The sequence below is a fragment of the Chamaea fasciata genome, unplaced genomic scaffold, assembly GCF_029207755.1.
Source record: "Chamaea fasciata isolate MVZ Bird 193981 ecotype frontalis unplaced genomic scaffold, bChaFas1.0.hap1 SCAF_4, whole genome shotgun sequence".
NCBI lineage: Eukaryota > Metazoa > Chordata > Aves > Passeriformes > Sylviidae > Chamaea > Chamaea fasciata.
Genome location: NW_027094089.1, coordinates 74493583 through 74521140, shown reverse-complemented (window position 1 = coordinate 74521140; position 27558 = coordinate 74493583). Strand labels below are relative to the sequence as shown.

At 41.8% G+C, this 27558-nt stretch overlaps 1 protein-coding gene across 2 annotated transcripts in view; it reads left to right on the top strand.

Annotated features, from left to right (window-relative positions):
• DOCK11 (dedicator of cytokinesis 11) overlaps nucleotides 1-22321 on the top strand; it is a 78932-nt gene extending 56611 nt beyond the window's left edge. For both annotated transcript variants that reach the window (XM_066182046.1, XM_066182048.1), the window contains 14 exons: nucleotides 980-1117; nucleotides 5595-5777; nucleotides 6406-6519; nucleotides 8203-8418; nucleotides 8502-8559; nucleotides 10241-10347; nucleotides 11320-11442; nucleotides 12327-12440; nucleotides 14379-14525; nucleotides 15375-15585; nucleotides 15907-16100; nucleotides 16566-16666; nucleotides 17937-18075; nucleotides 20571-22321. In XM_066182046.1, the coding sequence (XP_066038143.1) occupies nucleotides 980-1117; nucleotides 5595-5777; nucleotides 6406-6519; nucleotides 8203-8418; nucleotides 8502-8559; nucleotides 10241-10347; nucleotides 11320-11442; nucleotides 12327-12440; nucleotides 14379-14525; nucleotides 15375-15585; nucleotides 15907-16100; nucleotides 16566-16666; nucleotides 17937-18075; nucleotides 20571-20693 (1968 nt within the window). In that variant the 3' untranslated portion in view covers nucleotides 20694-22321. The remainder of the gene's footprint in view (nucleotides 1-979; nucleotides 1118-5594; nucleotides 5778-6405; nucleotides 6520-8202; nucleotides 8419-8501; nucleotides 8560-10240; nucleotides 10348-11319; nucleotides 11443-12326; nucleotides 12441-14378; nucleotides 14526-15374; nucleotides 15586-15906; nucleotides 16101-16565; nucleotides 16667-17936; nucleotides 18076-20570) is intronic.
• The last annotated feature ends 5237 nt before the right edge of the window (nucleotides 22322-27558 follow it).

Here is a 27558-nt window from a genome sequence, read left to right as displayed (position 1 = left end):
TCAATGCAACACTTAAAAACTTGCTTGACTTTCTCAGCTGCCTCTTTTAGAATATCTCTGGACCACAAAACAATGTGATTTTTCAAACCGCAGGATAGACTGGATTCCCTTCCCCTTTAGTGGGCTTCAGCTTCGCTTTTTGGTCACACCACACACGAGTGGGTCCTGTGCTGCAGCAACTGGGCTGATGCTGTTCCACTGCCACAGGAAATGAGCTCAGTGTAGAAGTCTGGATCTTGAACTTACCACAAGGTCTGTGCGAGGTGTCAAAATCTGAGCCAGCCCGAGGATTGCAAGGACTGGCAGTGGTATGGGGGCTGTTGATTTCCTATCAGTACGGGATATCCACATCCTTCTGTCATGCCCAAATTTTCTACACAGCCCTGTGGGCATGGCAGCAGGCACAGCCCACCTGGTCTGACACCAAACTGTATCAATAACCCCCCCAAGAAATTCCATTTTACCATATCTCCACAGGGTGCAAACTGGCAAAACTCTGCAGGAAATAAGGGAAGTAATATGACTAACTATAGCTACGAATGTACCCAGTGGAAAAAATGGGTCTTTTTTTTTTTTTTCTTCTTCCCTCTCTCTCTTTTGGACTGCAAACAAAACAATTTTCAAGACAAATAAAAAGAAATGGGAGAAAACCAATGTGATAGTTACATTGCTAAGAGCATGTTTTATTAAAAGTAACTGGGCAGGCAGTGAAAGTTGTACAGAATATTGACTTAGGTTTTGGAATCAGTGATGCAAAAGTATAAAATATTTTAGTTTTTTTCTCTGCTACAAAAATAGCCTCTGCTAACAACTGTAAGTTTTTAGTGATTGTCACATTTTATTGGTTGTATTTTTACTGAAGGCCCCTGTTGCGTATCTGGCTTAAGAATTAATGTGATTAATTATGCAAAATTATCTCTGTCATTTCCAGCTTCAGGCACAACATTTCTGCAAAGTAAATTCTCCTGTTGTTTTCCAGACCCAGCTTTTAAGCAACGATGGCCACAATCCACTTATGAAGAAGGTTTTTGATATTCATCTGGCTTTTCTCAAAAATGGGCAGTCAGAAGCCGCCCTTAAGCACGTGTTTGCCTCTCTGAGAGCTTTCATTAGCAAGGTAGGTAATACATGACAAAGGTGTGGGAGAACTTATAAGTATGGCAGAGAGGCAAGTATGGTTAAACTCCTGTTAAACTGACATTTTGGAGATGTGTTTTAGACAACAGCTTCACTGATTTAAAAAAAAAAAACAAACAGCCCAGGTGAAGTTCTCTAGTTATTTATTATCTGTATGGTATCAGGAAGTGAAAGGAGAAATCACGAGGAATTCCCTCACTTGCCATGGTCACGAAGATTATTGTCTGTTCAACCAACAGCTGGTGCTGGAATCTTTGCCCCAAAGTGCCAGTGCTGCTCACAGGGCTATTGCTTGAATAATGCATGCACTGACAAGCAGCTCCTCACCCTCTGCCTGAGAGAGATGATAGCTCTTGTTCTGTGTTCTATGAGCCCTGGCAGGTAGTGAGGCTGTTTAATGCCCCCAGCTCAAGCTCTGATAAAGCCACAGCTGACCACAAATGAGCACTGATGGATGCTGTTGGCTGATGCCGTTGGCTGACCTTGCCCATTGTGCTTGTCATAACCTGCCACTGCTCATGGGAACATTTTCTAGACCCAACGTACATGCGAACACCCTTCCTCGAAAGCTGCACAGTTATCATAAATACAAAATTAATTGAAATATCTCAAATCCCTTGAGCGCAACACTCCATTAACAAGGAAAATCCATGTGGCAGATTGCAGCCAGGCAGGGCACAGTGAGTGGTAAGCAGCAAAGAGTAACTTGCAAAGGAGCTTTTGCACTTGCTGCTGAGCAAAGTCTGATTAAAAGAAGAGACTGCTAAATTGTTTTTCAAAGGTGGAAAAAGTCTGTGCTTTGAACATTTTGTGGTAACCTCACAGCAAAGCTAAGAGTTAGTGTTAAGTCAAGGGCTGGATTTTGGCTTGAACTAATCAAACACTTGAGAAGCAGAAATGTAGAGGTCTTGCTGGCTCCCTATCTGCTCCAGTCAGTGTGGTCTCCTATAAGGTGTTTTTCCATGGGACTTTTTAAAGCCTGCTAGACTGGCAACTGGCAGGTGGAGGAATCACTCAGTTTTTCTGCAGGGTTCAGTCCATGTTTATTGCTCTGCCTTTCTTTTGAGTTTTCTGCTTGCCTGTGATCTGCTTAGCCTTGAGATCCATCCTGCTGCAGATCTGCACACGCCCCACTCTCCCCCTTGCTAGCCAAAAGTTTGTTTAGCCAGAAGTATTTGTTTTGTGCCTGTGGCAAGTAACAGACATTCCTCGCCTTCCTGGCATATTTTCTGTGGTTTTTGTTTAAATGTGAAGCCAAACCTGCACACCTGCCTAATTTGAACTCACTGTCAGCCTTCAAAGCCTTCAGGGGAGCCGTTCAGGGGTTCCACACTTGCTTTCCAAGACACCAGTGACAGCAAGGAGGCTTCATGCTTGGTTGCTGCAAGGATGGGCAGTGGGATTTTTTTGTTGTATTTATGCCAGTCTAAATCCACGCTGAATTTCACATTATGGGTCCTTAAAGATACAAATTATTGATTTCAGCTTTCTCACATTTCCCCTATGACAGGACCTATATGGCTTCTGTAAAAGCAAGATATGAACCCAGAAGATGGTATCTATAAGGAGGAAGTGTTTTCTTTGCCAACTCCATAACCACACAAGTACCAAACTTCCTTTTAGTCCTCTCAAGGGTTCTTCTAAGGCCTGAAGTGGCTGTGGTGGCTGTGGCAGGTGGTCACTGCATTTCATGGCAAGTCAAGGATGAAATGTTTTCATGCAAGTTTGTTTTCAAATACTAGCTCTGCTCTACTTTGTAACTTGGAGAAAAGCAAAAGGGAGTTGTACCTTTGTCACAGCTAGAATGGAAAATTTCTCATTTTTATGGCCTTCTGTAGCTATCATTACAATGAAAAGAATCCCCTTCTTATCTGCGGTCGCAGCAAATGGTTGCTGGAGGTAAAAAAACCCTGAGAGGTATTCTGAATCCCAAAATTCATCTTCTCCCTTAAATCCAGTTATTGGATGGGTTAAAGACTTTAAAAAAATGTTGCAGCAGAGCAAAGAACTAAAATCTTCTGTAATTGTTTGTATCTTTGGTTTTGGTTGCATGCGTGTGTTCTGGGAATTTGGCAAGAAAACTGCCTCTGTTTTACTGGCTGGTAAGAACCAACAAGAGCTAGATTGTTTTTGTTTCACACTCTAGGTTTTCTTAAGAACTGAATCTGTCTTTTCAGAGCATCACTGTCAGATAAATGCATATATAAATACCTATATGCATGCTTAGGAATGGTCTTTAAATTAAAGGTTATAAAGGAAAACATGCACAGAGGATTAGAGAAACGTTACAGACCAGCTCAGACATGCATTCTGCCTGTCCCCCTGGCTGTCCTGTTCCTTTCAGGCCTCTCTGGGAGCTGGCTCCTGGGTTGACCCCTGCTCTGGTCCATTGTATTTGGGCTGCATCAGAAATGGGCTCCTGCGGTGTGCACAGTCATCACCACAGGGGCTGTCTCATGCTCTCCCCAGAGTGTGTTCTGGGCCAGCTGGAAAGCCACAGGCAGCACCTGGCTGGATCTCCAGCAGCCATGGACCTTCTTCCCAGAGCCAGGAGCCATTGCATCTGCTTGGGCTTGGTCTCCGGAAGGAGACACGGGTTCCCTGTGAAAAGGACACAGGTTTTCCTCCAGAGCTGGTGTGGTGTGGAGGGGAGTGCACAGGGCTTCTCCTGCAGCAGATTCCCCAGCAAGGGTTTTGTCCCTAGCAGCAGGTTGGAAATGTCAGGAAAGCCTCTGCAGGCAGGCAGTGTTGCTGCTGAGAGCAGGTGCCACCATTGCTGTGCTGTCTGTGCGTGCCCTGTCACACAGCTGTGCCAGCTCTGCGCTAAGCCCAGTGCTGGCCACGATCCCGTCTCACTCCAGGGGAAGAACAGCAATGCTGTGGGCAGCTCTTCCTCAGGAGCTCCTTTCCCAAGGGCACACAGGATCTTTGTGGCCCTGTGTTATTATCATGTTTGTTTGCCTCTTTCTTTCTTTCTTCCTCCCATTTTGTTTTTTGAAGGTAATTTTTGGCCAAAGGCAGTGAACAAAAAGTGTTTTGTTTCCTAATTCTGGTTTCTTGGTGCAATCCTATTATCTTGCTAGCCACAGGTCCTAGATACCTGCTTTAAGACTGTATCACCAGCACGCCATGGCAGCAATCACAGCAGTACAAGTTTTCCTGGAACACATGTACTTCATGCAAGGAGTAGAGGGCCACAATAACAGCTTCAGCCTCTGACTGACACTATTTGCTGTCATCTCCCATGGGCAGAAGGTAGTGGGGCAGATAAAAGTAGCTAATGGGCCAAGCCCCATGAGGACCACAGGGGTCTTGAACAAACTGAACACACCTTTCCTCTGACTAGGTAAAACCATGGTTGCCTCTGTTGGCTCTTTGTGCCAGGAAGTTCTTTGGGCCTGGTCTCCAGCTGCAGCAGGACCAGAGGGCTGCTGTGCCATGCCCGAGCAACCTTCAGCCCCTCGGGAGGTGTTGGCATCTCCCCTCCCCAGCAGGTCCCTGCGGTGGCTGCGGCAGTGGCTGCGTGCTAGCACAAAGCCCTTCCTTGTTCTGCTTCCCTGTGCTCAGCCTGCTGTGGCCAGGGGTAGAAGGAGGCTGAGTGTGGTGTCACCTCCCCACCAGCCACGTCTTGTGACCTCAGCCAGATGGACACAGCCTGGCATCCCCAGGAGGCTGCTGCCCGCTGGGCTCTGCTGCAGGTGTCCCTTTCCAGGCAGGGCTGAGCTTGCCCTGAAAGCAGTGCTCAAGAGTTTGGTGAGGGGATAGGGTGCTGGTGTTCCCCTTCTCCCTGCTGCAGGTCCCTGAGCCCTGCTGTGACCAAGGGAGCTTGCGCTGTGGCTTGCCTTGGTCCTGCTGCTCCCTGGGTGGCCCTGTCTGGGGAGGCAGGGCAGATCACTGAATTTCAGGCTCTGAGGGAACAATCCAGTCTCTTGTTTGCATTCCTGAGGGCATGCAAGCATGATTTTAGATGTTTTTGGGCGATCACGTAGAAGTAGATGTGTGAGCATTGCAGATCACGTTTCTCAGTGAGGTTGGATTTCTGGTTGGGCTCCGATGGATTTTCTGGTGTTCCAGATAACAGCTAATGTTGGGAATATCTGTGGGACCCGTCCTCTCTGCCCTACTGCTTATGATTGTGGCTTTTGTAAGAACGTAATTCTGTCAGTCCAATTTGGTGAGAATTTGCCAATAAACCCAGATGTTATCAGGGAAGGGATTAGATGGACATAAGCAATCACATCCCCAGGAAGCATGACAGCAATGTTCACATTGCTCTAGGAAATGTGGTTAAAAATAAGCCCCAAATTCATTCCCACAAATGCTTTCAGGCTCAGAATTCTGGCAGAAGTTTTGCTGAGGCTGTCCAGGCTGGAGCTTAGTTTCCCTATGCCCCTGCCCATCCGAACCCTGTGACATTTAGTGGTATATTTTCTAATATTTGCATGTCTCTTGTGAAGTTTCCCTCAGCATTTTTCAAGGGAAGGGTGAACATGTGTGCTGCCCTCTGCTATGAGATCCTGAAGTGTTGCACTTCCAAGGTGTCCTCCACAAGGAACGAAGCCTCTGCTCTTCTGTACCTCCTGATGAGAAATAATTTTGAGTTCACCAAAAGGAGAACGTTTCTGAGAACGCATCTTCAGGTCAGTGGCTGGAGAAAAGCTAGAGAGCAGGACATCTCAGATTTAATGAACAGAGACAGTTGTAGAGCTCAGTGACCTCATACCTGCAGAGGATCCTGCCATTGCCATGTGGACTAAAATCCTCCTGCTGTCCAGGCTTTGCCTAATTCCTATTTCCAGTGACTGGTCCAGGTGAAATAATTGCCATCAAGTACTCCAAGCTGTTGAGTTTCAGAGTGTCAGACACCAGACACACCTCTGTGCCAGAGGCTGGCTGGGATGGGGTGGAAAGGACAGCTGCCCTTGAGGCAGGAGAAGGGATTTCCTTGGAGCTGCTTTTTGGCATTGGTAGTTTCTGAAGCAAGTGTAGATACCGAGCAGGGCAGATGAATACCCTCCGGGTGAGAAGGTAGCTAATGTCCAAACACGGATTCATATTATAATAGTTGGATTGTTAGTTCTGCAGAGCAGTTTGGTCCTCTGGGGAGTATCTGTCCTTGGGAAATGTGAGATCTGAGCCACAACGCCAACCACTGCTTATGTGGTGGAAAAGATGTGGTGTTCTCTTGTGAGCATTTTAGAAACTGTGACCTCAATAAAACCCTTTTATTAGGGATTTTTAAAATAAAGCCTCTACCTTGTCCCACAGATAATAATTGCAGTGAGTCAGTTAATTGCAGATGTGGCCCTCAGCGGTGGGACCAGATTTCAGGACTCCTTGCTCATCATTAACAACTTTGCAAACAGCGACAGGCCTATGAAGGTGAGTTGGGAATGTCACATCCCGTCATGTGCTATCAGCCATTTATGCCAGGCTGGGGGCAGTCTCCAGGAGACTGTGTTTAAGGGTTGGGCTGATGACTGGAACTGTGGTTTATAGGCTCGCAGTGGGCTGCAGTTTCTCAGTAAAGAAGTGTTATGCCAGCAGCAATAGGACCAGCTGCTCAGGCAGGTCATGCTCCAAACCTGAGGCCTCACTCCAAGGGAAGGGAGCCCAGCGGCTCAGGTTGTGCTTTGCAGTGTTCTGCTTGCAAGGTTGTCCGAAGAGCTTTCCAGGAACTCCCAGCTTTGAGAAAAATGACAAGGGAGGGTCTGGTGTTTCTGTTGCCTGAAGGTAACAATTAGCAGGATTTAGTTTTATTCTACTGAGTGTCAGTAATGTTAAGAAAGACCTCTTATGTGGAGATTAATGGTTGTATTTCTTGGGAAAATAATTGCCTGTCTTTGTGCTAGAATCAGTGGTTTGTACCCAACCCATTGAGCAATTGCAGCATGCTCCATTTTGCACAGAATTGCTGCCAAGGCAGGATAGGGGAAATGAGAAGTGTTTTTACAGTTCCACGGTTTTCCTATGACCTAAAGGCTTAATGGGAACTTCCATTAGGTGTTTAATTGTGACCTAACAAATTTATAGGTAGGATATACCTGGCAAAAACCTCAGCACACAGATGTTGGTAAGGGTTTCATTGAGCTATACTTGTAATTTACATCACAAGATGATCATTGTTTCAAGTTTATGTATTTGTGTAAGTGCAAGAGTACAAGGGAGATTTCAACACACTGGAGAGAATGCTGTGCACAGCCACAGCAGCAGCTGGGGAACAGGAGTCTGAGAAGAGGGAGCATAAACCAGGCTCATCATGGAGGGGAGAGAGCTGAGGGGGAACCTACTGCTGCTTTCCACAGTAGACAGTTGATAGAGACATAGTAAGACTCTTTTCAGAGGTGTGGAGTGTAGGAAAAGAGGCAGTGTATGCCAGTTGCAGCAAGGGCAATTCCTATTTTGCTTAAGAAAAAATTATTTCCCAAGAGCACTGTGCAGCCCTGGGGTAGGGCCTAGAAAGGAGGTGGATTTTCTGTTTTAGGAGATTATAAAACTTGGCTGGACAAGCCTTGCTCTAACTCAGTGCTGGCCTTGTTCTGAACAGGGGATCAGATCAGAGCACGTGCTCCTCTACTACATTCCTGTGGTGGGAAGCTCTACAAATGCCTTCAGTGCTTTAGGAATTGAAGAGACCACATCAGAGCCTAGCAAGCCAGATGTTGAATGACATGAAAAAACATTGGAGCCATGGCTTGTGGTCTCATCCAGAGACATCTGCATGCATGGAGCACTTCTGTTGCTCTCACATCAGCTCCTCAGGATGCCGAAGTGGCAGCCTCACAGCCTCACTGTAGCACAGGAACAGCCAGCCTGGCATCCTGGGCATGACCAGGAGAGACTTTCCCTGTGCATGTCATTACTGAAATGCCTCTGAATGCAGATGAAACTCTGTACATTGTTTGCAGTGTGAGTTCACTACGGAAGAGTTGTTTAGCATTATCTAATGCTAATCAGCTGTGTTCTCAGTGTTTTCGGATAAGTGGAGTGTTGTCTGAAAGGGTCATTCCTTGGCAAAGCCTGTATTTTCTGTATTAGCTTCTAATTCAATTTGTTTTGTGTCAGGCAACAACTTTTCCTTCCGAAGTCAAAGATTTGACAAAGAGAATCCGCACAGTGCTCATGGCTACTGCTCAAATGAAAGAACATGAAAAGGACCCAGAAATGTTGGTCGATCTCCAGTACAGTTTGGCCAAGTCTTACGCAAGTACCCCAGAGCTCCGGAAAACGTGGCTGGACAGCATGGCCAAGATACATGTGAAGAATGGAGACTTCTCTGAGGTAATTTGTGCAATTGAAAATGTGGTGCACAATAGGGCAGATTTACAGATGACATTTTGGTAATTTCCCTTTGTGCTTTGCAGGCAGCCATGTGTTATGTTCACGTAGCAGCCCTCGTTGCAGAGTTCCTACACCGGAAGAGTAAGTGTCTGCTGTTTGGGAGACATGAGGAAGATGATGGTGGGGTCTGGGGGTGTCAGAATCTTTTTAAAGGCAAGGCTCTCACAATTCAGTAAATTATTATTTTATAAACAAGATAGAAAGGGAAAAAAGTTATTGCAGTGTATAAAGTGAGAAGATGATGAGTAGTTTTTAAGAAATGACTGTTGTTCATACCTATTTACTTAGCTACGCTAGTATGGTGCTGAGTGAAATAAGAACTGACACATCATGTCTTGGTTTAAATGTTCACTTGTGTTTTACATTAAGAAATGTGCTCACAGGGGAAGGCCATGTTAAAAGCTGACTCAATATGATCATCAGAATTATTACTATAAGCAGTAGAAAAAACTGTAGAATAAAGCAGTCAAAATTCAGTCAAGAAATGAGACTGTAGCCTGACCATACACATATGTGAAGAGCAATCAGAAGAAAAGGAGAGTTTTGTGGCTTAGTGCAAAACAGGAAGGAAGGAAGGACAGAGCTGTGTGTTCTCAAGTTTCACCACATTGCAGGTTTTCTTTTGAGTACCTGTTCCACAGTTGATATATCAACCTTATTTCCATCGAAGGGAGTAATTGTTGAAGTGGACCCGTAACATTTCAGCAAGTTAAGGCTGCGTAAAAGCTGCTTACATGCACTGCCTTGGCTGGAAAGTTCTTCAGTGCCCTGCTCAGGAGGCTTGGAGTCCCTCCAAATTCTGTACTTTGTCTTGGCAAAGTGGGAAAAATCAGGATTTTTTTCTTATGATACGTATGCACATTTCACATGGCTGCAGAGAGGGAGGTTTTGAAAGTTCGTTATGTTTTATTTGTACACAAAGGCTGCTTCCCACAAGTACTGGTAAAGGAGAACTCCTAAAAGGGAAGAGGAACAAGTCCAAAGAAGTATTAAATGAAGTTTGAAGGTTGAGTTATTTCTGTCACTGGCACTCTTTGCATATACAGAGGCTGGAATGGTTCAGTAAAGGCTGAACTACCCAAAGTTTTGGGGTACCTAACTGGGCTTCTTGTTAGGAGTGTTCAGTGCTCTCTGCTTACCACCCAGCTCTCCAGCAATAGCTGGATAGGGATAGAGTTACTTCTCTTCCTTGGTAGCTGGTTCTCTGTTTTGGATTCAGAGTGAGAGTAATGTTGACAACACACAGCTGGTTTGATTGCTTCTCAGTGGTGCTTACTCTAAGTCAAGGGCTTCTTCAGTGTCTCATGCTGTGCCAGTGAGGAGCTGCACAAAAACCTGGGAAGGAGAATAGCTGAGGCAGCTGACCTGAGCTGGCCAAGGGGATATTTCACACCTCTGAAAGTCCTGTCCAATGTATTAACTGGGAGGGTTACCTGGAAAGGGGGCCTGTCTGGTCATGGTTTTGGCATTGGTCAGTAGGTGATGAGCAACTGTGTTGTGTATTCACTTGTTTTTCTTGAGGTTTATCTCTGTCTCTGTTATTATTATTACCTTAGTTTACTTTGTTTCAATTATTAAACTGTTCTTATCTCAACCCATGGGTTTTACTTCTTTTCTCTGATCCTCCTCCCCATCTCACCAGGGTTGAGTGGGGCAGTGAGAGAGTTGTTAAGTGGCATTGATTTGCCAGCTCAGGTTAAAGTACAGCAGCATGACACATTTGAGATAATTCCACTGATCCATTTGCTTTTGTCTGCTGCAGAACTGTTTCCCAGTGGATGCACTGCCTTCAGGAAAATAACTCCCAACATTGATGAAGAAGGTGCAATGAAAGAAGATGGTGGGATGATGGATGTACATTACAGTGAGGTGAGGTCCTATACTGTAGATACAGGATATTTGATATCTAATTAGGATTCAGTTTTAGACTTTGCTCATGTGAGCTCTAACAAACTGCAGTTGTGCAGTGGTATCTGTAAACAAGGCTGTTCCACTCCAATTTCCCAAGAGAAATCTGCTCTGAAGAATTTTCTTTTATGATCCAGACAGGTAAAACTGATGTAAGTTCTTGGTTCCTATGAAAGGCTTTTCTAGCACTGAGGCTGAAAAATCTGCACCACAGCCTTTGCCTGCTGTGTTAGGCAAATACCAGTGTTGCCAGCACAGGGCAGCACAGCCAGATGTGGTATTGCCAAGGAGAGACAGAATGAAGTGAAGCTCTGCAAGGGAGAGATCATCTTAGGGTCCCTTTGGAGTTAGGGCTGTGCTGCAGGGCACCATGGTAGCAGAACTATCCAGTAACCATAGCAAGGCACTGGGGAAGTGGGTAGATCCGCCCATGAGTCACAAAGTCTCACGAGTACTTCTGCACCATCCCTGTGCAGCTGCCTTGATTTGGCCACACGTCTGAGTGAGGTGGCCCTGCAGCCCAGCTGCCCATTCATTGAGGCTTGAGGATCCTTGGCATCTTGATTCCTTGAACATCTTTCTTAGTCATACACCTCTGATCTCCAGTGATATCATGTCCATACTCTCACAGAGTGTCTGCATTTTCCTGGGGAAGTAATTAAATAACCAGTATATACTTGCTGGCTATTATGCTAATGATTTATGAAGAATTAATGAATTTTTAAAAAATAGCTTGTCCTTTTTCTTCTTCTTTTTCCCCTTCCCCCTCACCAAAATTTGGAATGCCTTTGGGAAGACCAGGAATACACAGGGTCTAAACTTATGTAACTGCAATTACTTATTCTGGGATCTGATAAAAGTATCTGAAGTTAAAATGGTTATATCTTCTAAGTTGGAGCTTTAATAACACCACCTATTTGGTTACTCTCATAGGAGGTCTTGGTGGAGCTGCTGGAGCAGTGTATAGATGGCCTGTGGAAAGCAGAGCGTTATGAAACAATTTCTGAAGTTTCCAAACTGATCATTCCTATTTATGAAAAGCGGCGTGAATTTGAGGTGGGTATTTTGAACTAGTTTGCATAGAGCAGGTAATTTTCTAGACTACTAAGAAAAAAAAAACCACAGGACTTTTATATTTTTGAAGTTATAAGTTTCTGAATTGGTATCAGTAAAGCACACACTGTGCTTCATTGTTGGTTATTAGGGAAATTAGTGAAAGCAATAATATGAAAGGTGATTATCAAAGCTAACAACATGAATGACTCATGTCTAGTGAATAATTGCCACCTTCCTTCCTGTAAAATAAAACTGTTGTCATTCCATATGGTCATCAAAGTTAGATTCTTTTTGAGACCTGAAGTGTTTAAGGGTTAAAAACAGAATGAGAACATTTCAAAGAAAGACTCGATCTGTGGGTAATTCAGTGGCAAGTGGAGAGGAAGGAAGGAAGCTGTTGCCAGCCTTGCTCCTTCCCACCATGTGCTGTGTCCTGTGCTTCAGCTTAATAGTGGTCCTCTTTCCCTACCTCTGCCATGACAGAACATCCAGCCATACAGCTGAAGCTGGGTGGGGGGAAGCCTTACCTCGATCTATTTTTTTCATTGGAAAGCTGTTTATAATAAAAAAAATACTTCCTGGGTAAAATATCACCAGCTGCTCTGTGTGTGAAGGCTCAGTCAGGAAACAAGCTGACAGTGTACTCAGCCTTCTCTCCAGGGGCAGAGGTTACTGCAGTCTGTGGCACCCTGCAGACCTGATACTAAGCATATACTTAAAACCAGGTTTTTCAAACACGACTGCTTGAGTTCAACCTCTTTAGAAACTGAGATTTCAATTCTCCAGAGGATTGTGTTCAGGTATCTCAGTAGCTTCTGGCGTTAGCTAGAATGTCCTGCTTGGAAAATCCTGCTTTCATCATAATGTCAAAATCTGATTTCCAGAAACTCACCCAGCTGTACAGAACACTCCATGGAGCATATGCTAAGATACTGGAAGTAATGCACACAAGGAAGAGGCTTCTTGGAACCTTTTTCAGAGTGGCCTTTTATGGACAAGTAAGTATATACACTGGCTTGCCAGCTACCCCTCACCAGGCATCCTGGCCCCAAAAGCTGGTGCTCTGTCAGACCTGAAGTTGAAAAGCTCCTCTGGTGCAGCCACCAGTGTGTCTGTGTGAGTGTTTTGGAATTGCACATTGAGGATGAGGGTTTGTATCTGTCTCCAGAAGCACTTGGTTTATTGTAAAGTTTATGATTCTGCTGGTAGGCTTTTCATAAAACAACTCAGCAGTTAGGAAATGGCTTAGTGGGATCAGAAAACACTGAGGGGTTTTTTGTAATTATAGTTATTGTAGGTTACACAGACACAATTTAGTGTGTATAGTATATAACTAGTAACAGTATATAACTATAACCAGAGTATATAAACAGTAGTAGGAGCAGACATTTATTTCTACAGAAAAATGCTGCTCCTTTATGGGTATTAGCAGAGTAAAAGATTATGAAAGAAGCTGGAGGCAAAACGTGTATCAGTGTTGATTACCCACATGTAGAGATAGGAAGTACTTTTGTTAGCTGAGGTAGCTGGAAAACTGAGTAAGATCTGGGGCTCAGAGTCCAAGGAAGCAGCATGATCTTATCATATCTGATGAAGTCTTCTGAGCTTAAAAGCAATTATGTTTTGTTTTGTTTTGTTTTGTTTTGTTTTGTTTTGTTTTTTCTCCACCTTTAGCAGTTAATAAAGTGTGATACCCTCACGTCATTTCTGTCTCTGGACAACTTGCTTCTGCTTGTGGACTCATAACCAAGGGGGAGGTGCAGGACTCCTCTTTAGAAAACATCATGTAAATTATCTTGGCCTTGCCTTTATCTATTATCTATATTATCTATATCTATTATCTATATCTATTATCTATTCTATTCTTTTAGAATATTCTATTCTATTCTTCTATTCTATTCTATTCTTCTATTCAATTCTTTTAGAATAGATGATGAATACCCCTGAAACCATCATGGATTTGTACCTTTGAATGTCACTGTCACAGCATATCAGAGCGGTGACTTCTGCTGCAGCCAACATGCATTTTATATTTACCCTCATCTTCTCTGTAACTTTGGATATGTAAAAATTAAATAAGGTTAGCAACAGATAAAAGGAAACAACTGCTAGCTTAGTTTTCCAGAAGGTAGAAATAACTGGATCAGCCCTTAAAATTAAGCTGTGTAGCATCCCGACAACCAGTAATTGATCCAGTTTTGCACTTTAAAGCTTTTTTGGCTTTATACTGCAGCTACACACAGATATCCTAATGCTGTGTCACAAGTTCTAGCTGGAACAGCTCACCAAAGCATGAAGTTCCCATGCTGTTTCCATTATGGGTAAGACTGATGATGCAAGCAACCTTTGATGCTGTTTTGGTCTCTATTTACAGTAAATACACCAAATCCCACTTCCCTGAATACAAGAGGAATTAAAGCACAGGAAACCCATTTCTTTTTTTATTGCCTAAAGACTCTTGCAGCTTACACAAATTCCTTAATTTCAGACTGTTCCTATGGCTCTGCTGTCAGGGCTTCCTCCACTCATGTATCTTTCTGCTCCTTCTCTGTCCCTTGTTTTTGTGGTTTTTTTTTTCTCCTACCTGTCTCTTTCCAACCTTTCTAAAGGTCAAATGCTGGCCAAACCATCTTCCACATAGTTTAGATTTCTCACTGGTCATACTCAAGTAATGATGTGTTGTGTTTGTGTTGATGGAAGAATTACTTTCTTTTTTAGGCCATTTTTGAAGGAACCTATTAAACAGGCAAAGTTCAGTGAGACTTTGTGAGCCATAGTCTTCCAAATCTTTTTTGGCTTTCTGAAATGTTAGTAGAAGCTTGCTTTGTAAGCAGCAAATCTAAGATAAAAGTTTTCCAAGTGAAGAAACACAGCTATTCCTCACTGCTCTTTTTTGTTTTGTTGTGTTTTGTTTTGTTTTTTGTGGTTAATGCCAGACATTCTTTGAGGAAGAAGATGGGAAGGAATATGTGTATAAGGAGCCCAAACTGACATGCCTCTCAGAAATCTCCTTCAGACTTCTTAAACTTTATGGAGAAAAATTTGGGTCAGAGACTGTAAAGATTATCCAGGATTCTAATAAGGTAGAGTTAAACTGCATGCTCTGTGAAGCTGACAGGAGGTGACAGAGCACCCCTTCCTTCTGCCAGTGGGAGGGGAAGAATGAGCCCTCTCCTCCACCCTCTTACAAACACCTTGCTTCCAATTGCCCCTGGCAATGTGTGGATGTGTTTCTCAGCTTGACAAGTGCTGGTGCTGCTGTGGCTCACCAGGTGTGAATTATGAATGGGAAATTGAAATCCCCATTGTCCTGAACCTTGTTGAAGGCATTAGTAACCAGCACTGAGCATCAAGTGACTGGAAGCTGAGCTACTTCTTGTTGCTTTGATGCTGCAAGTCTGAAAGAAAATCTCTTTTGGCCTTGCAGCCTTAGCTCCTTCCTCTTCAAATGGAATACTTATTTATGCTCTCCGAAAGAGCTGTGCACGCCCTTAGGCTGCAGTGGGATTTATCTGGATTACCAAAGACAGTGCTGGTGATCCCAAGGCTGGTTTAGTGCAAGCCTAGTGGTTTGCCTGGCCCAGCACTGTGTGAGCGCTGGATCACAGTCTGGAAACTTTGTGGGCATATTAGAAGGACTGAGTAGCTCAGGCCTGTGCTGTGATGGATCAGGGGACATGACTGCCTACAGGAGGAACAGCTTGTTTGGCACCAGGTGATGTATTTCTTGTGCCACACCTCCTTGTCTTATCTGCTGGTGGATGGTCTAGACATCCCAGCTGAGGGCAAAATGAGCATTTGGCATGTCACTGGCCTTCATGCAGTGAGGCAGTCAGCAGGGAATTAGTTTCAATCAGATCCCAGTGAATAGTTTAGCCAATTATAACTTATCAACGTTTGTTCCTCGTGTGAGAAACCCTCTTATTTCATAGGTCGACGTTAAAGACCTTGATCCCAAGTATGCCTATATTCAAGTGACTTATGTGAAGCCCTACTTTGAAGAAAAAGAAATGTCTGAAAGAAAGACTGAATTTGAAAGAAATCATAATATCAATAGATTTGTATTTGAAACTCCTTACACTTTATCTGGAAAAAAGCATGGCAGTGTAGAAGAACAATGTAAAAAAAGGACCATTCTAACTAGTAAGTACAAATATCTGAGCATGAGACAGTATCAGTAACTATTAGGAGACTATTTTAGCTCATGAAAATATTCCAGAAGTGTGACAAATTCTCTCATCTTAATCAGAATTGTGAGACAATATTCTGGTTGGGAGGGGGCATTTACCTTGTACTTTTATGTGCACATTTTTACAGATTAAAAAATCATGCTGGTAAACTATAGCCTTGTTTGGGATTTCACATCCTCAAGGGCAAGAATCTGCTTGTATATGTTGTATGAAGAGTACTCCTATGTGCTGCATGACTTTTCAATCTCTACATTTCTTTTGCTGTTTCTGCTAGCTTTGAACTCCTTTCCATATGTTAAGAAGAGAATTCCGGTCAATTATGAGCATCAGGTTAATTTGAAACCAATTGATGTCGCTACTGATGAAATAAAGGACAAGACAGCAGAGCTGCAGAAACTCTGCAGCTCTGCTGGTGATGTTGACATGATCCAGCTGCAGCTCAAGCTTCAGGGCTGTGTTTCTGTGCAGGTCAGTCTGTTTGATGTCTGTTTGGAATTGCGTTTACATACACAGCTCAGGGTGAGGCATCGTCACAACATATTTACTTTCCAGAAATCATTAACTACCCGGGCTACAGGGCTGCAGCCACCAGCACAGTCTCCCTGTCATGTTCACTGCTACACCAGCGGCTGGCTCGTGGGAATAAACATTTTCTACAGTGGTGTTTACAATGTCAAGTCCAAACGTAATTACACATTAATTAGCCATAAGTAACTGCTGAAATATACTTAAGTCTTGAAGGCTGTGCTGTAAAAATCAGGCACACAGAGCTGCTTTGTGAACCTGGCTTCTCAAGCTGGATAAGTGACCTTAGGACTCAGACTGTGCTGTTTTTCCACATGGAAATAAGACGAAAATATGAGGAAACAAACTTAATATCTCTTTCTATCTCAGCAGGAGTTCTAGCATAAATGATTTTTTCTTTCATTCTAGGTTAATGCTGGTCCTTTGGCCTATGCCAGAGCTTTCCTAAGTGACAGCCAGTCCAGCAAATATCCTGCTAAGAAGGTGAACGAGTTAAAAGAAATGTTCAGGTAGGATTTATAATGTAATAGAAACTAGCAGCTGGCTGGAAGATGATATCTGCTTTGGTTATATTTTTGTCTGTCTCCAAACTCTGCAGATGCTGGATACTTAGATGTGTCTTATAAAGATCCAGGTCTCATGGGGTTGTGGGTGCTCACACATATGAAAAAAAAGCCAATGAAATTATATATATCAGGAGTTCCCAAGTCGGGGGCAGTGCTTAGGGAGAAATGCTTGAACACTTGCTTCAAGAATTAGTGTGGGTATTTGAGATTATCACATGAAGTATGTTTGAAAACCAGAGATCTGCCAGTCCTATGTTCAGGGGTCTTTGATACTGTGCAGTGTTTTCCAGTTTTTCCAAGGGGATTTTTTGCTAGCTAATGATGGTCTTGAAGTATTTTAAAGCAAATCTTTCCCTGGTTTTTGGAAGAGCACTGGTCTTGTTTCTGTTGCTAATTTTCAAAACTGTGTGACTAGCATAGGTGTTTTTCCAATTTCTGTCCCCAGAGTAAGTTTCACCTCCCACTTGAAAGTGTCCCCCAGGATATGATTAGGCAACTCTTGTTTCACCTCAGGATGATGAGTCTTTGCCACACTCTTTTCTGTACCTCTCAGGTGTAACCAGCTGTCCACCAGCCCCTGCATTTTTTACTCTCTGCTGGTGATTGCCATTTCACCTATTCCTCCATTCTTGTTGTATGAAGAAGACAGCATTTGGGCCAATCCCATTCTCTTCCATGTATTAAGTAACCTGGCAATCAGGGAGCAATCCCCAAAGACATGCCCTGCATGGTTTTACTTTCCAGCCTTGCAGTGCAAACAATCTCTATTTCAGTTATGAATGCATTTTTATTGAGTTTTTTAAAAAAGGAAAATAGGTGTGTTGTATGAGGCAAAGAATGAGTCACAGGTCCCAGAAAGAGCATTATAGCTCCCCATGGTGTGAACTTCCTTCTGGAGGGTCTCTGCTGTCAGGAGCCTGAACTCTGACAGCCCTGCTGTGTCACCCTTCTCTGGTCAGCCTTGCAGGACTGGCTGTCCCATCTGCTGAGGATCCAGGCTCTAAGGAACTCCAGCAGGAAGCCCAATACCTGTGTTGCATTCTCTCTTCATTCCCTGATTCGCTGTGCCAGGGATACTCCTGGAATATGTCTTGCCCCAAACACTGGAGAAAAGAGGGTGGGAAATACTGAGATTTGCCTGTCTGTTCAGTTGCTTGCTTTGGTAGAAGACTGGACTATTGTAATGCCCCAAGTTCATTCCTTTCCTCCCCAGGAAGTTTATCCAAGCCTGTGGAATTGCTCTGGAGCTCAATGAGCGTCTCATTAAGGAGGATCAAGTGGAGTACCAGGAGGGGTTAAAATCAAACTTTCAGGATATGGTGAAAGAGCTTTCTGACATCATCCACGAACAGGCACGTACTGCACAGTGGGAGCCCACGGCGGTGGTTCCCTATGATTGAAAACTGTCTGGGAATTGAAAGTGTGATCTCTCCACATGTTCTGTAGATAAATATAAATGGGCAAGTAAATGAACATGAAAATTAAGCAGCAGATTCGGGGGATTCCTAAAACTGCTTTCTGTTGACTGAAAGTCTCAGCCTGATATTGGTGTTCAGAGTGCCACAGGGTGGAGTCTTCAGTGACACACCATTCCAGCTGTGGTCATCAGAAATCCTCTGCCACATTCTGCCTTATGTCTCTATAAAGAGGTCACAGGTCAAAGTTCTCTGGCAGAATTTCCATTTCCTTAGTTACATCCAGCTTATGGGGTTTTATTTAATATGTTATTTTTCCTTGTATATATGTTTTCTTATAATTTTTGCCTAAGGCCAACATGCCATTTATATGCACTATAAATTTGTGCTAATTATTCTGATGTATGATTTTATGTTTTCTTGGATCTTTCTAGGAAAATACATTTGAATAGTAGCATCAGAGGTGAGAGATTCAAAGAGCAGTTGTACTTCTATCTGGTCTCATGCTGTGAAATTAGATGAGAACTGGCTTTCTGAAGTAATTTCCATACCTCTGGCTCTTTAATCTTGCCTTTATTATGATAAAAGAAGGCTTGTAGATTTATAGCATCCAGGATATAAAATCAACAGTACAGACTGCATTCTGGTCCATAGAACTTGAAATTTAAAATAATGCTTTCAGGATCTCCCAGTTAGTCAATATACAGTCTATGTGTGACCACGACTTAAAGATGCAATGTGTTAACTCATGAAAAATGGACAGGCAAATTTCACAGTCAGTTGAGTAGTTGTTCACACTAACTGAAAAATCTGCAAATGGCAAAGTAATACAACTGCACCAGGCTGCTGTTTGTAAATATGTTTAATTTACAATAAAACAACGCTTATGAGAATCAGAGTCTTCTTATGGAAGAGTATAGTATAATTTCGGGCAAATGGTTTCATGATGGGGATGAATTTTGTTGTAGGAGTGTAAGGGTGGATCTGTCTGAGAGTGACTGCTGCATTCCTGTTGCTTTTTTTAAATCCCCCTTCTATTCTGCTCACGGCCACCATTTTTTTAGTGTGCAAAATATTGATTTTGCACATTTGCCACATTGGTTTTTTTACTGCCACTACCTGCATACTCCACTACTGAACTTTGCTCAGAGAGGCTTGCTTGTATGAACTGCCACCTGCTTACTCTAAGCTGTTTGCCAGTGCCAAGACATCTAATTTGCATGCAGCTGCTGGCACTTTTGTGGCTTTTGGATTTTGCAATAGTCAAATCAAAAACAAATCACTCAGTCCTGCACTGTCCAAGTACAATAGCTAAGATTATTTTAGAACAAAGAAGCGTTGTTAAAACACACCCCCTGTTACCTCAATAGATTTATCCACTGCTGTGCTGTCTTTGCTTAACAGGCAAAATACGACTGAAATGTCCAAGTGAAGGGCTCCCTGGGAAGGATATACTTTTCAATTTCTTCTTGTAACAGCTTGAAAAGCAGCTTAAAATACCATGTTTGTGAACACTGTTCTTCATAGTTGCTCAGCATTATGTGCAATGACTGACTTGAACTTTGCATTGCCATCAAATGGCCTAATACCTAACAAATTCAACCTAACAGAATAAGTTTTCTTATTTTGCAACATTACTCCGTTAAATGTAAAAAGTATAGTGCATTAACCTAGGGTTCTCATTGCAAATAACATATGCTTTTCTAAATATTGTCAAGTGTTCTAAAGCAGCATAGGCAGTGCCCTTTGTTTGAGATGCAAGAGTAGATGGGTAATCACTGGGTCAGCCTGTGACCTATTTACAGATCTTCTAAGCTAAAATGTAAGCACAAAAAAATTGATAAACTGCAGCTGAACAGACCCAGGACATTTCAGAGACTGGCAGAAGGCTGGATGTCCGGAAGCTGTTTATGATGGCCAGTGATCTCAGTTTCACTGATGCAATTTCAAGGCAGCTAACTTGAATGGTGAACCACATGGTGAAAATAAGTACACAGTCAGGTCTGCCGTTCCGGCTGGGTCCTGTGCTGTCAGAGTGTCATTCAGGCTACAAAGTAAAAAATCTGGACACAGAGGTAGTGGGAGATTTTTGTGGGGTATTTAGCTGCACATACTCCTTGTGCCCACAGAAAAACCTATTAGAATTCTGTTACTGCAAAGATATAATAAAATATGATTGTACAGAGAACTGTTTCTTTCCTACAGTGCACAATTGTAACTAAAAGTGATCCAGTAGTACACAGAATGGTATATATATTAATGCTACAGCAATCACTAAACTACTCTTCTTTGTCATTTCTTTGTTACGCTGCCTTTGTGAAACAGCTTTGAAGACAAGGTTGGATATCTCTTTTGCATACCTTTTTAAACAGCTTGATTATCACCATGAAGTGAAACCTGTACTGAATTTGTCATTGTTTTGCTTTGTTTAGATCTATCAAGAAGACACAGTGCATTCGCCGTGGATGCAGGACTCTCTTCATGTCTTCTGTGCGATCAGCGGAACCTCTGGTGATAGAAGTTACTGCTCACTCAGACCCACTGCTGACATATAAACGTATCAGTCATATTTTACAGAGCCTTCTCAGGAATTCTTGGAACTGTACAAAGCTTGCTTAAAACCATCCATGATGAGCAAAGATTGAATTGTGGCATTGTTTGCTTTGGTTTTTTTCCCACCACAAAAAAAAATTGCCATGCTTTCAAACAGAGTCCTTGCTTATTTTGCTGAGCAACATTGAAAGTGCCTGGAAATTGCACCACTGTGCTTGTTTTCTACTATTTTTTTTAAGCTAAATGAATAGCAGGACATGGAAAGGCAATTAGCTAAATACGTGTTGAATTGCTGAACTATGAATTGAAACAATGACATAATATGTAAAGTTGTACAATGGAATATAATAAAATATAAAACTACTTTGTAAATAGGAGTACAGAGTATATAGAAATTAGCATTATATCATATTTGCTGCTAAAAGCTCTGTTGAATTGGGGATATTACGGAGAAATTGTATTTACTGGTAAGGGACCTTACTCTTCCAGAAACTGACCTGGGGTCAACATACCCCTATTGTACTCAATGAGAGTAAACTTGCCCTAGTCTAGAATAATTAAATTAGTTATATTACAATTATTAGTTATGATCAGAAATTATAATTTTCTTACATCCTCTGAGCAGATATTTCTAAAGTAATCTCCATGAAAGTTGAGCTTGTTGTAGCTGATTCCAATTTTCGGTAACCTTTCATGGCTGCAGAAGAGGATGGATTGTACTCACTGAGAGCAAACCTGAATGATGTGTCATTTCATACAAGTTTTCTCTTGCTTGCCACTCAGGGTCTTGCACAGATATAAACTCTGAGAACAGCTTAAATTGAGTTGAAAATTACAAGGTGCTTTAACAACTTTCAGAAATAATTCTAATAATTGGAGAGACCATTTAAAAATTGCAGCATCAAAATAACTTACACAAAATTGAGGGATTCGTTAGCACCACAAATCATGTATGTTCCCTCCTGTTAAACAGATCTGTGCTCTGAAAGCTCATTGTTTTTGTCTGATAGGTGATTGGAGAAAATTTATTTTCCAGAGTTCTTTTATTCTTTCTTCCCCTTGCCAAAGCTTTCATACATTCTCTGCCACTTTTTAAATAATGTGCTTCAGATTCAGGGAGAAGAACACAGTTCAGTAATTCTTTAATCCAGCAACATTTTTAACATCTGTGTTTTTCGAAGTCCTGTCAATTGTAAGTCTTGTTCCAGTAGTTCACATGGAAACGTGGGAGATTTAAGGATATGTAACAAAATGCGAAAATAAAAGGATTCTAGCTGGGTACTTAACTTGGCTGTGGTGTCTATAAAATGTTAAGCGTCTAAATCTTCGTGACAAAAATTATCTTCAAATAGTAACTGGACCACATTTCAAAATGTTTATTATGCATGATTCTAAATACCTACAATTATTTGTATTCTGAGAAAATAGTATTGTGATCCATAAATTCACCAAGCAAAATACAGATGTGCCTATAACAAACCAGCATTTCTGCTTCTATGTGCTTTTGTGCCAGACAGGCTCTAAATTTAGCCCAAACTTTCAGTAAGAGGAAGGGAAATTAGTATGTGTAAATATGGTTAGCACCTTCCTGATTGTTATCTTTCAACAAATAATATTTAAAAGCATATAATGAGAGTTTTCCAAATTACTTTACTAAGAGGTGTGATACTCATTAACAATCAATCCAATACAAGATACTTTTGGAGCTAATTGACCTCTAAATATCAGCAGCAAAGGCATATCTTGACTACAGTCAGCCGACTTATGCAATATATACATCCAAAAGCTCTTGCACCATAGCTCTTTCCAATACTACAGGTAACCTAGTAGTTCTCCTGGATTTGCAGGGAGATCCTTATGCATATTTTTTGATGTCTTTAATGTTATGAGATAATATCATTAGCTGAATTTTCAATTTCTATTCCTTATTTTAACTTGAATTCCAGTGAAATTATTTTTCAGACGTGAAATTGTTCTTTCAGATGTCTTTAATGGCCCAAGATGAATTTTTGTCTGAACTTCTGAAGCTGTTGATATTAGACTTGTCCTATAATTTCACCGTTGTATACTGGAAAGCTGTCACAGTAATTTGGCCAAAAAAGAAGTGCTTAATACCGTCCCAATTAGAATATATACATTCACTGCATTTCAGAAAATACACTTATTTGCAGTTTTAATGAATAACAAATATGATATGCCCTAAGGATTAGCCTTCTCTCCTGCTAAGTATTTTTTCTGGATTTTCTACAGAAAAATCTCCTTTTCAGATAAGTTATAAAAGGCTGGTTACAGACCAACTGGGTTTTCCTTTATGTATTCATCAATCTAGAAAGGATGAGGAGTGGCCAGTATTTTACAGCTGGTTTTGGACAATGGTGTCAAGATGATGATCACACTTTCTTTATCCTTTTCTTTACGTAATTGTCTTATTTTTGGCTGAAAGAGTTTAATTCACAGATCTAGAGTGTACTGTATATGGGCCTGTTTTATGAAGCTGATACTCACATTGGGTACATCCTATTTGCTACCTGTTTGAGAAAAATAGAAATGTCTATTGTTGATTAACATTTTTGATTTTCTTATATTGCCTAAGGAATGGCAGGATTTTTTAGTCCTGAAAAAATTAGTGGGTCATATTTCAAACTACATCCTGGGACACACTCTTTCTATACCTCAGTTTGGCTACATAACATATTTTATTTGCATACCTCTAATTACTTTTGCTGCAAAACTGCTGCAACACATCAAGTCTTCAGAATGGAAGCCTTGGTAATTTTGTATGAAGGAAAAGAAGTGGGATGAAGGATCTGTGAGGATAAAGTGGAGTTGGTTACTCTCAGTAGCAGGATTGGTTTGGATAATGGGATGTCTCAGAGCCAGATGGTTTACAAATAGGATGTACAAAGCAACAAATAGTCTGCCAGTATTTAATGTACAAGAACTTGCTTTTAGAGATTTACAGGGTAAGCAAAGTGTAAACATTTTCTGTCTTGGACGTACTGCTTTTCTCTCTGCAGAGATTAGAAAGTATCATTTTAAGAAAAATAACCTCAGAATTCCATTTCCTCCCCCCCAAAAAAAAGTCTGGAATGAGGAACTACCTCAGCGAATTATGTATTTTTACATATTATTTGGTGTTTTAAACTTCTTCTGATATAAGGACTTTTCATGAAGTAGGCCAGCAAATGAAAAATCATGGATGAGAGAATAGCTGTAGTGTATAACATTGGTTTTGTTCCAGAAGACCTTTGAACATGCACAACATGGTATTTTGACAGAATAAAACTTTACATAAACATAATACCTTTGTTACAAAGTAGGTGAAATATGTTTGTTTTGCCTTTCTAAAGAGACCAGATCCCATGGACTCCACGTTATGATTTGAGTAACTTTGCCCAAAAGAACTGGAGAAGAGCTTAAGTGGAAATTATGAGCTCAAAAATTTAATAGAAATGAATCTACGTCTTACCCAGTTTACCCACTTGAGGAGAGTAGCACATGTTGATCTGATATTTACCGAAATAAGTTCTCTAACTGAAAAAAGGAGGAGCACTGTGTACAGCTAATTCTTACGCAACCACAGACTGTAGTAATTCAAACAATGTCCTTGTGCCAAGTAGTGGCAAACCAGTTGTGATATACATATAATATTTCAGCTGGATGTAATTTACTCTCTTCTTGTGTAAATCTAACGCCTGCTGTTCCATAACCATAACAGGAGTGCTTTTATCTTGCATGTTTTACCTGTGAGTATTGTACAAGCCCTGTTTAACCTTCTGTGTGTGAAAGAAGAGCACATCCCATTTGCCTTGGTTCTTAACTGCTGTACTGGACACAGAGGATGAACAGAGCTGCTCAAGAACTTCCTGAGACCAGCCATCCTATTCTGCTCTTTTTAATTTCTTTTTCTTGAATAATGAATAATTTAGACAAGAAGCCAGGGAAAGAAATCACATTGCAGTCAAGTTCAGAGTTTACACCGGGTCAATATAAAAGACTACAAAAACAGGGAAAATAAGTGTTTCAATAAGCATGTTTTGCCTAGGGTTGGAGTTTTTTTGAAATCTTTTTTCTTCATTTTCCAGAACAGGGTGAGTGGTCAGAAGCTAATACCAGTGTAAGGTTCATGGGGCTAAACCCTAGTGCACTGCACTATCACATATGCACCCACTAAAGAAGATTACCAAAATAAATCTTCAAACACAGAAGTACACGAAGTGGTGAACACTAAATTATTCAGCAACAAATAGTAGATGTTGGCTTAAAAATATAAAGAAGCATGAGCACCACAACATCCAGCTCAGGGAAATCTCAAAAACATGGTTCATCAGAAAAACAGAGACAGTCATACACACAAATTTATCAATAGAAACAAGATGTGAATCAAAAGTAAGGAAGCATCACAGCAGATCACCCTACTTTCCTAAAAATACCCAGTAAGTTTGTGGTTGTTTTTTTGCTCTGTTCTGGAGTTTAATATTTTCAAACCCAGACTTTTGGGGGATGTATTTATTGTTCCTCTTCTTCAACTAACTCAACTTACAAGGTGGTTAGACTAATGTATATGCCCAGGCAGTTGTACCAGCTCTTACATGATGTAATGTAAGTAGGTATAATTATTATTCACCTCACCAGAGGATAAAGGACAAACTGCTTTTTCTACTCCTGTCTTCTGAAGCTTCTGTATGGGGCTCTTGTAAGCCGTGGCCAAGCAGCTGTAAAACCCGGTTTGTGCCCTGCCTCCCTTGGTGAGTAAAGGAGTTACTCCCTTGCCAAATGATCTTGATCTTGTTTCTTCGGGAACAGTGAGCAGAAAAGTTGATGCATGGGCTTGTAATAGAATTTATCGGGGGGGGGGGGGGGATACGACATTTGTACAAACGTGCTTAGTTCCATGTCCACCCAAAAGTGCTCTTCAAAGGAAGTGGGTTTTACTCCATATAATTTCTTGTTTCCAGCTGGGCTTGGGCAGCAGTTCTGAGTTTGCAGAGTTCACGTCTGCTGTGAACACGTATCGCAAAATTCTAGATGTCCCCAGAGAACACAGAACAAAGAACATGACAAAGGTCGAGAAGTGAGAAGCCTTGTGAGTCAGACTGGGTTTTTTTCAACATGATTAATGATTTTTGTGCCTCAGATCCAGCTGAATTCTATTTGAGCCCTTTTTGGAACTGACTCCAGCCGTCTTCTTGAAGAGCCTGTAATTGTGTCGGCTGAGACCTAAAGTATTGGCTGCTGCAAAATCAGAAAGCAGGAATCTCAACATTGGTGTGGAACAACTTCTGGTCCCAAAATGGACAATTCCCCATGGCCCTGTGCTGTTAATAATCATTGCCTCTTGCTCGACTTAGTAATTGTGCAGGCACACCAGACATTGGCACCATTTGTTAATCTGATTTAGGGAACATGCACAGGAAAAAATCATTGGATTTTTGCTTTATTGCATCTGCAAACTTACTGTACAATCACTGGCTTTGGTTGTGTGGGTGGAAAAGGCAGGAGCACACAGCCAAGGGGGAGATCAGTAAGGTGATTGTAAATCAGTTTATACCAAACATGAAGCCATACCCCAAGTACTTGTTCAACAGATCATTTCAAAGATATCTCAGGTGTGTCTATACGAGTCCTAGTCACTACGGCGCAGGTTCATTGGCTCACAAGAACATGAACGAGCATGAGATTTGCAACAGAGAGCTGCAGGACAAGACTCAATGAGATTGAGAAATGGGAAGTCTCTGGTAGGTGGCAGGGATCAAAGGCTCTGGCAGCAGTTGTGATTGCCGTGAATCAAGATGGGAATGTGACAACGAGTTGAGCATTCGTGGTAGAAGGGAGAGAGAGGGAGAAAAATGTTTCAGCTGCCGACAACATTGATGGGCAGGCAGCCAAAAGCAGTGAACGATTGCATGTGCACTTGGCATTGGCTCTCCTGGGAGAAGGAGTGGACAAAACAGAAATAAGGAAGGGGAAAAAAAAAAACCATCAGCAAGGAAACTGAAAGCAAGAGAGGGGTTGCTTGGATCAGCTCTACTCTATAAATGTCCTTACTAGCAGGCGTAGTCCACGCTTGCTACAAGTAGTTACACAATCCAATCTCCGTCACACAGCCTAAAGTTCCACATCCTGGAACTTCAAACCACATTTTATTTGGTTATAATTGCAGGTCCTTGGGCACCTTCTAACAGCAACTAGAAGTCCTCTTATTTCACAGGGAAACAAACAGGCAGAAAGGCAAAAAATGCCCAACATTAACACAGGATATTCCCCACCCTGTCATAAAACGATCCACTTCCCTTTTTCTAGAATGAGTGTCTAAAAAGCAGATGAACTCTTGCAAAACTCTTTGAGGAGCTGAGCAAACACTGAAACACTCTGTTGGGTTAGGAATAAGTTAGTTTTACTAACAAATTTTGGGTTGCCTTGAAACTCAGCCAAGTTTCCTTCCTGCTGAATCTGTACTATTTTTAGGACACCTGTATTTGGGTGGTAACTAAGACCAAGCTTGCTAGCTACTACAAAATTCTAGTTCGGAAGGAAAAAAGCCTTATCCCAAATATTTTATTGCCCTGAAATCTATAGAAATAGCATTTATGTCCTATTCCCAGTTCTGTGAAAATTTTGGAAAAGTTGCTGCATTACACCCATAAATGTGAGAGCAAAATTCCAAGTGAACGTATTGTATTTGGAAGAGACTGAACAGAGGGAGTTTGGGGAAGTTTGTGGAATGCAGATCTGAAAAAAAAACCCAACAAACTACCAAAACCCAAAAAACTATGCATTTTTAGCACAGATGAGAACAGTAGAAATTGACTAAATTTTCAGGAGGGATTTTGAAAAGCGGCATTGTGTCAGGGGGTGAATAACGCC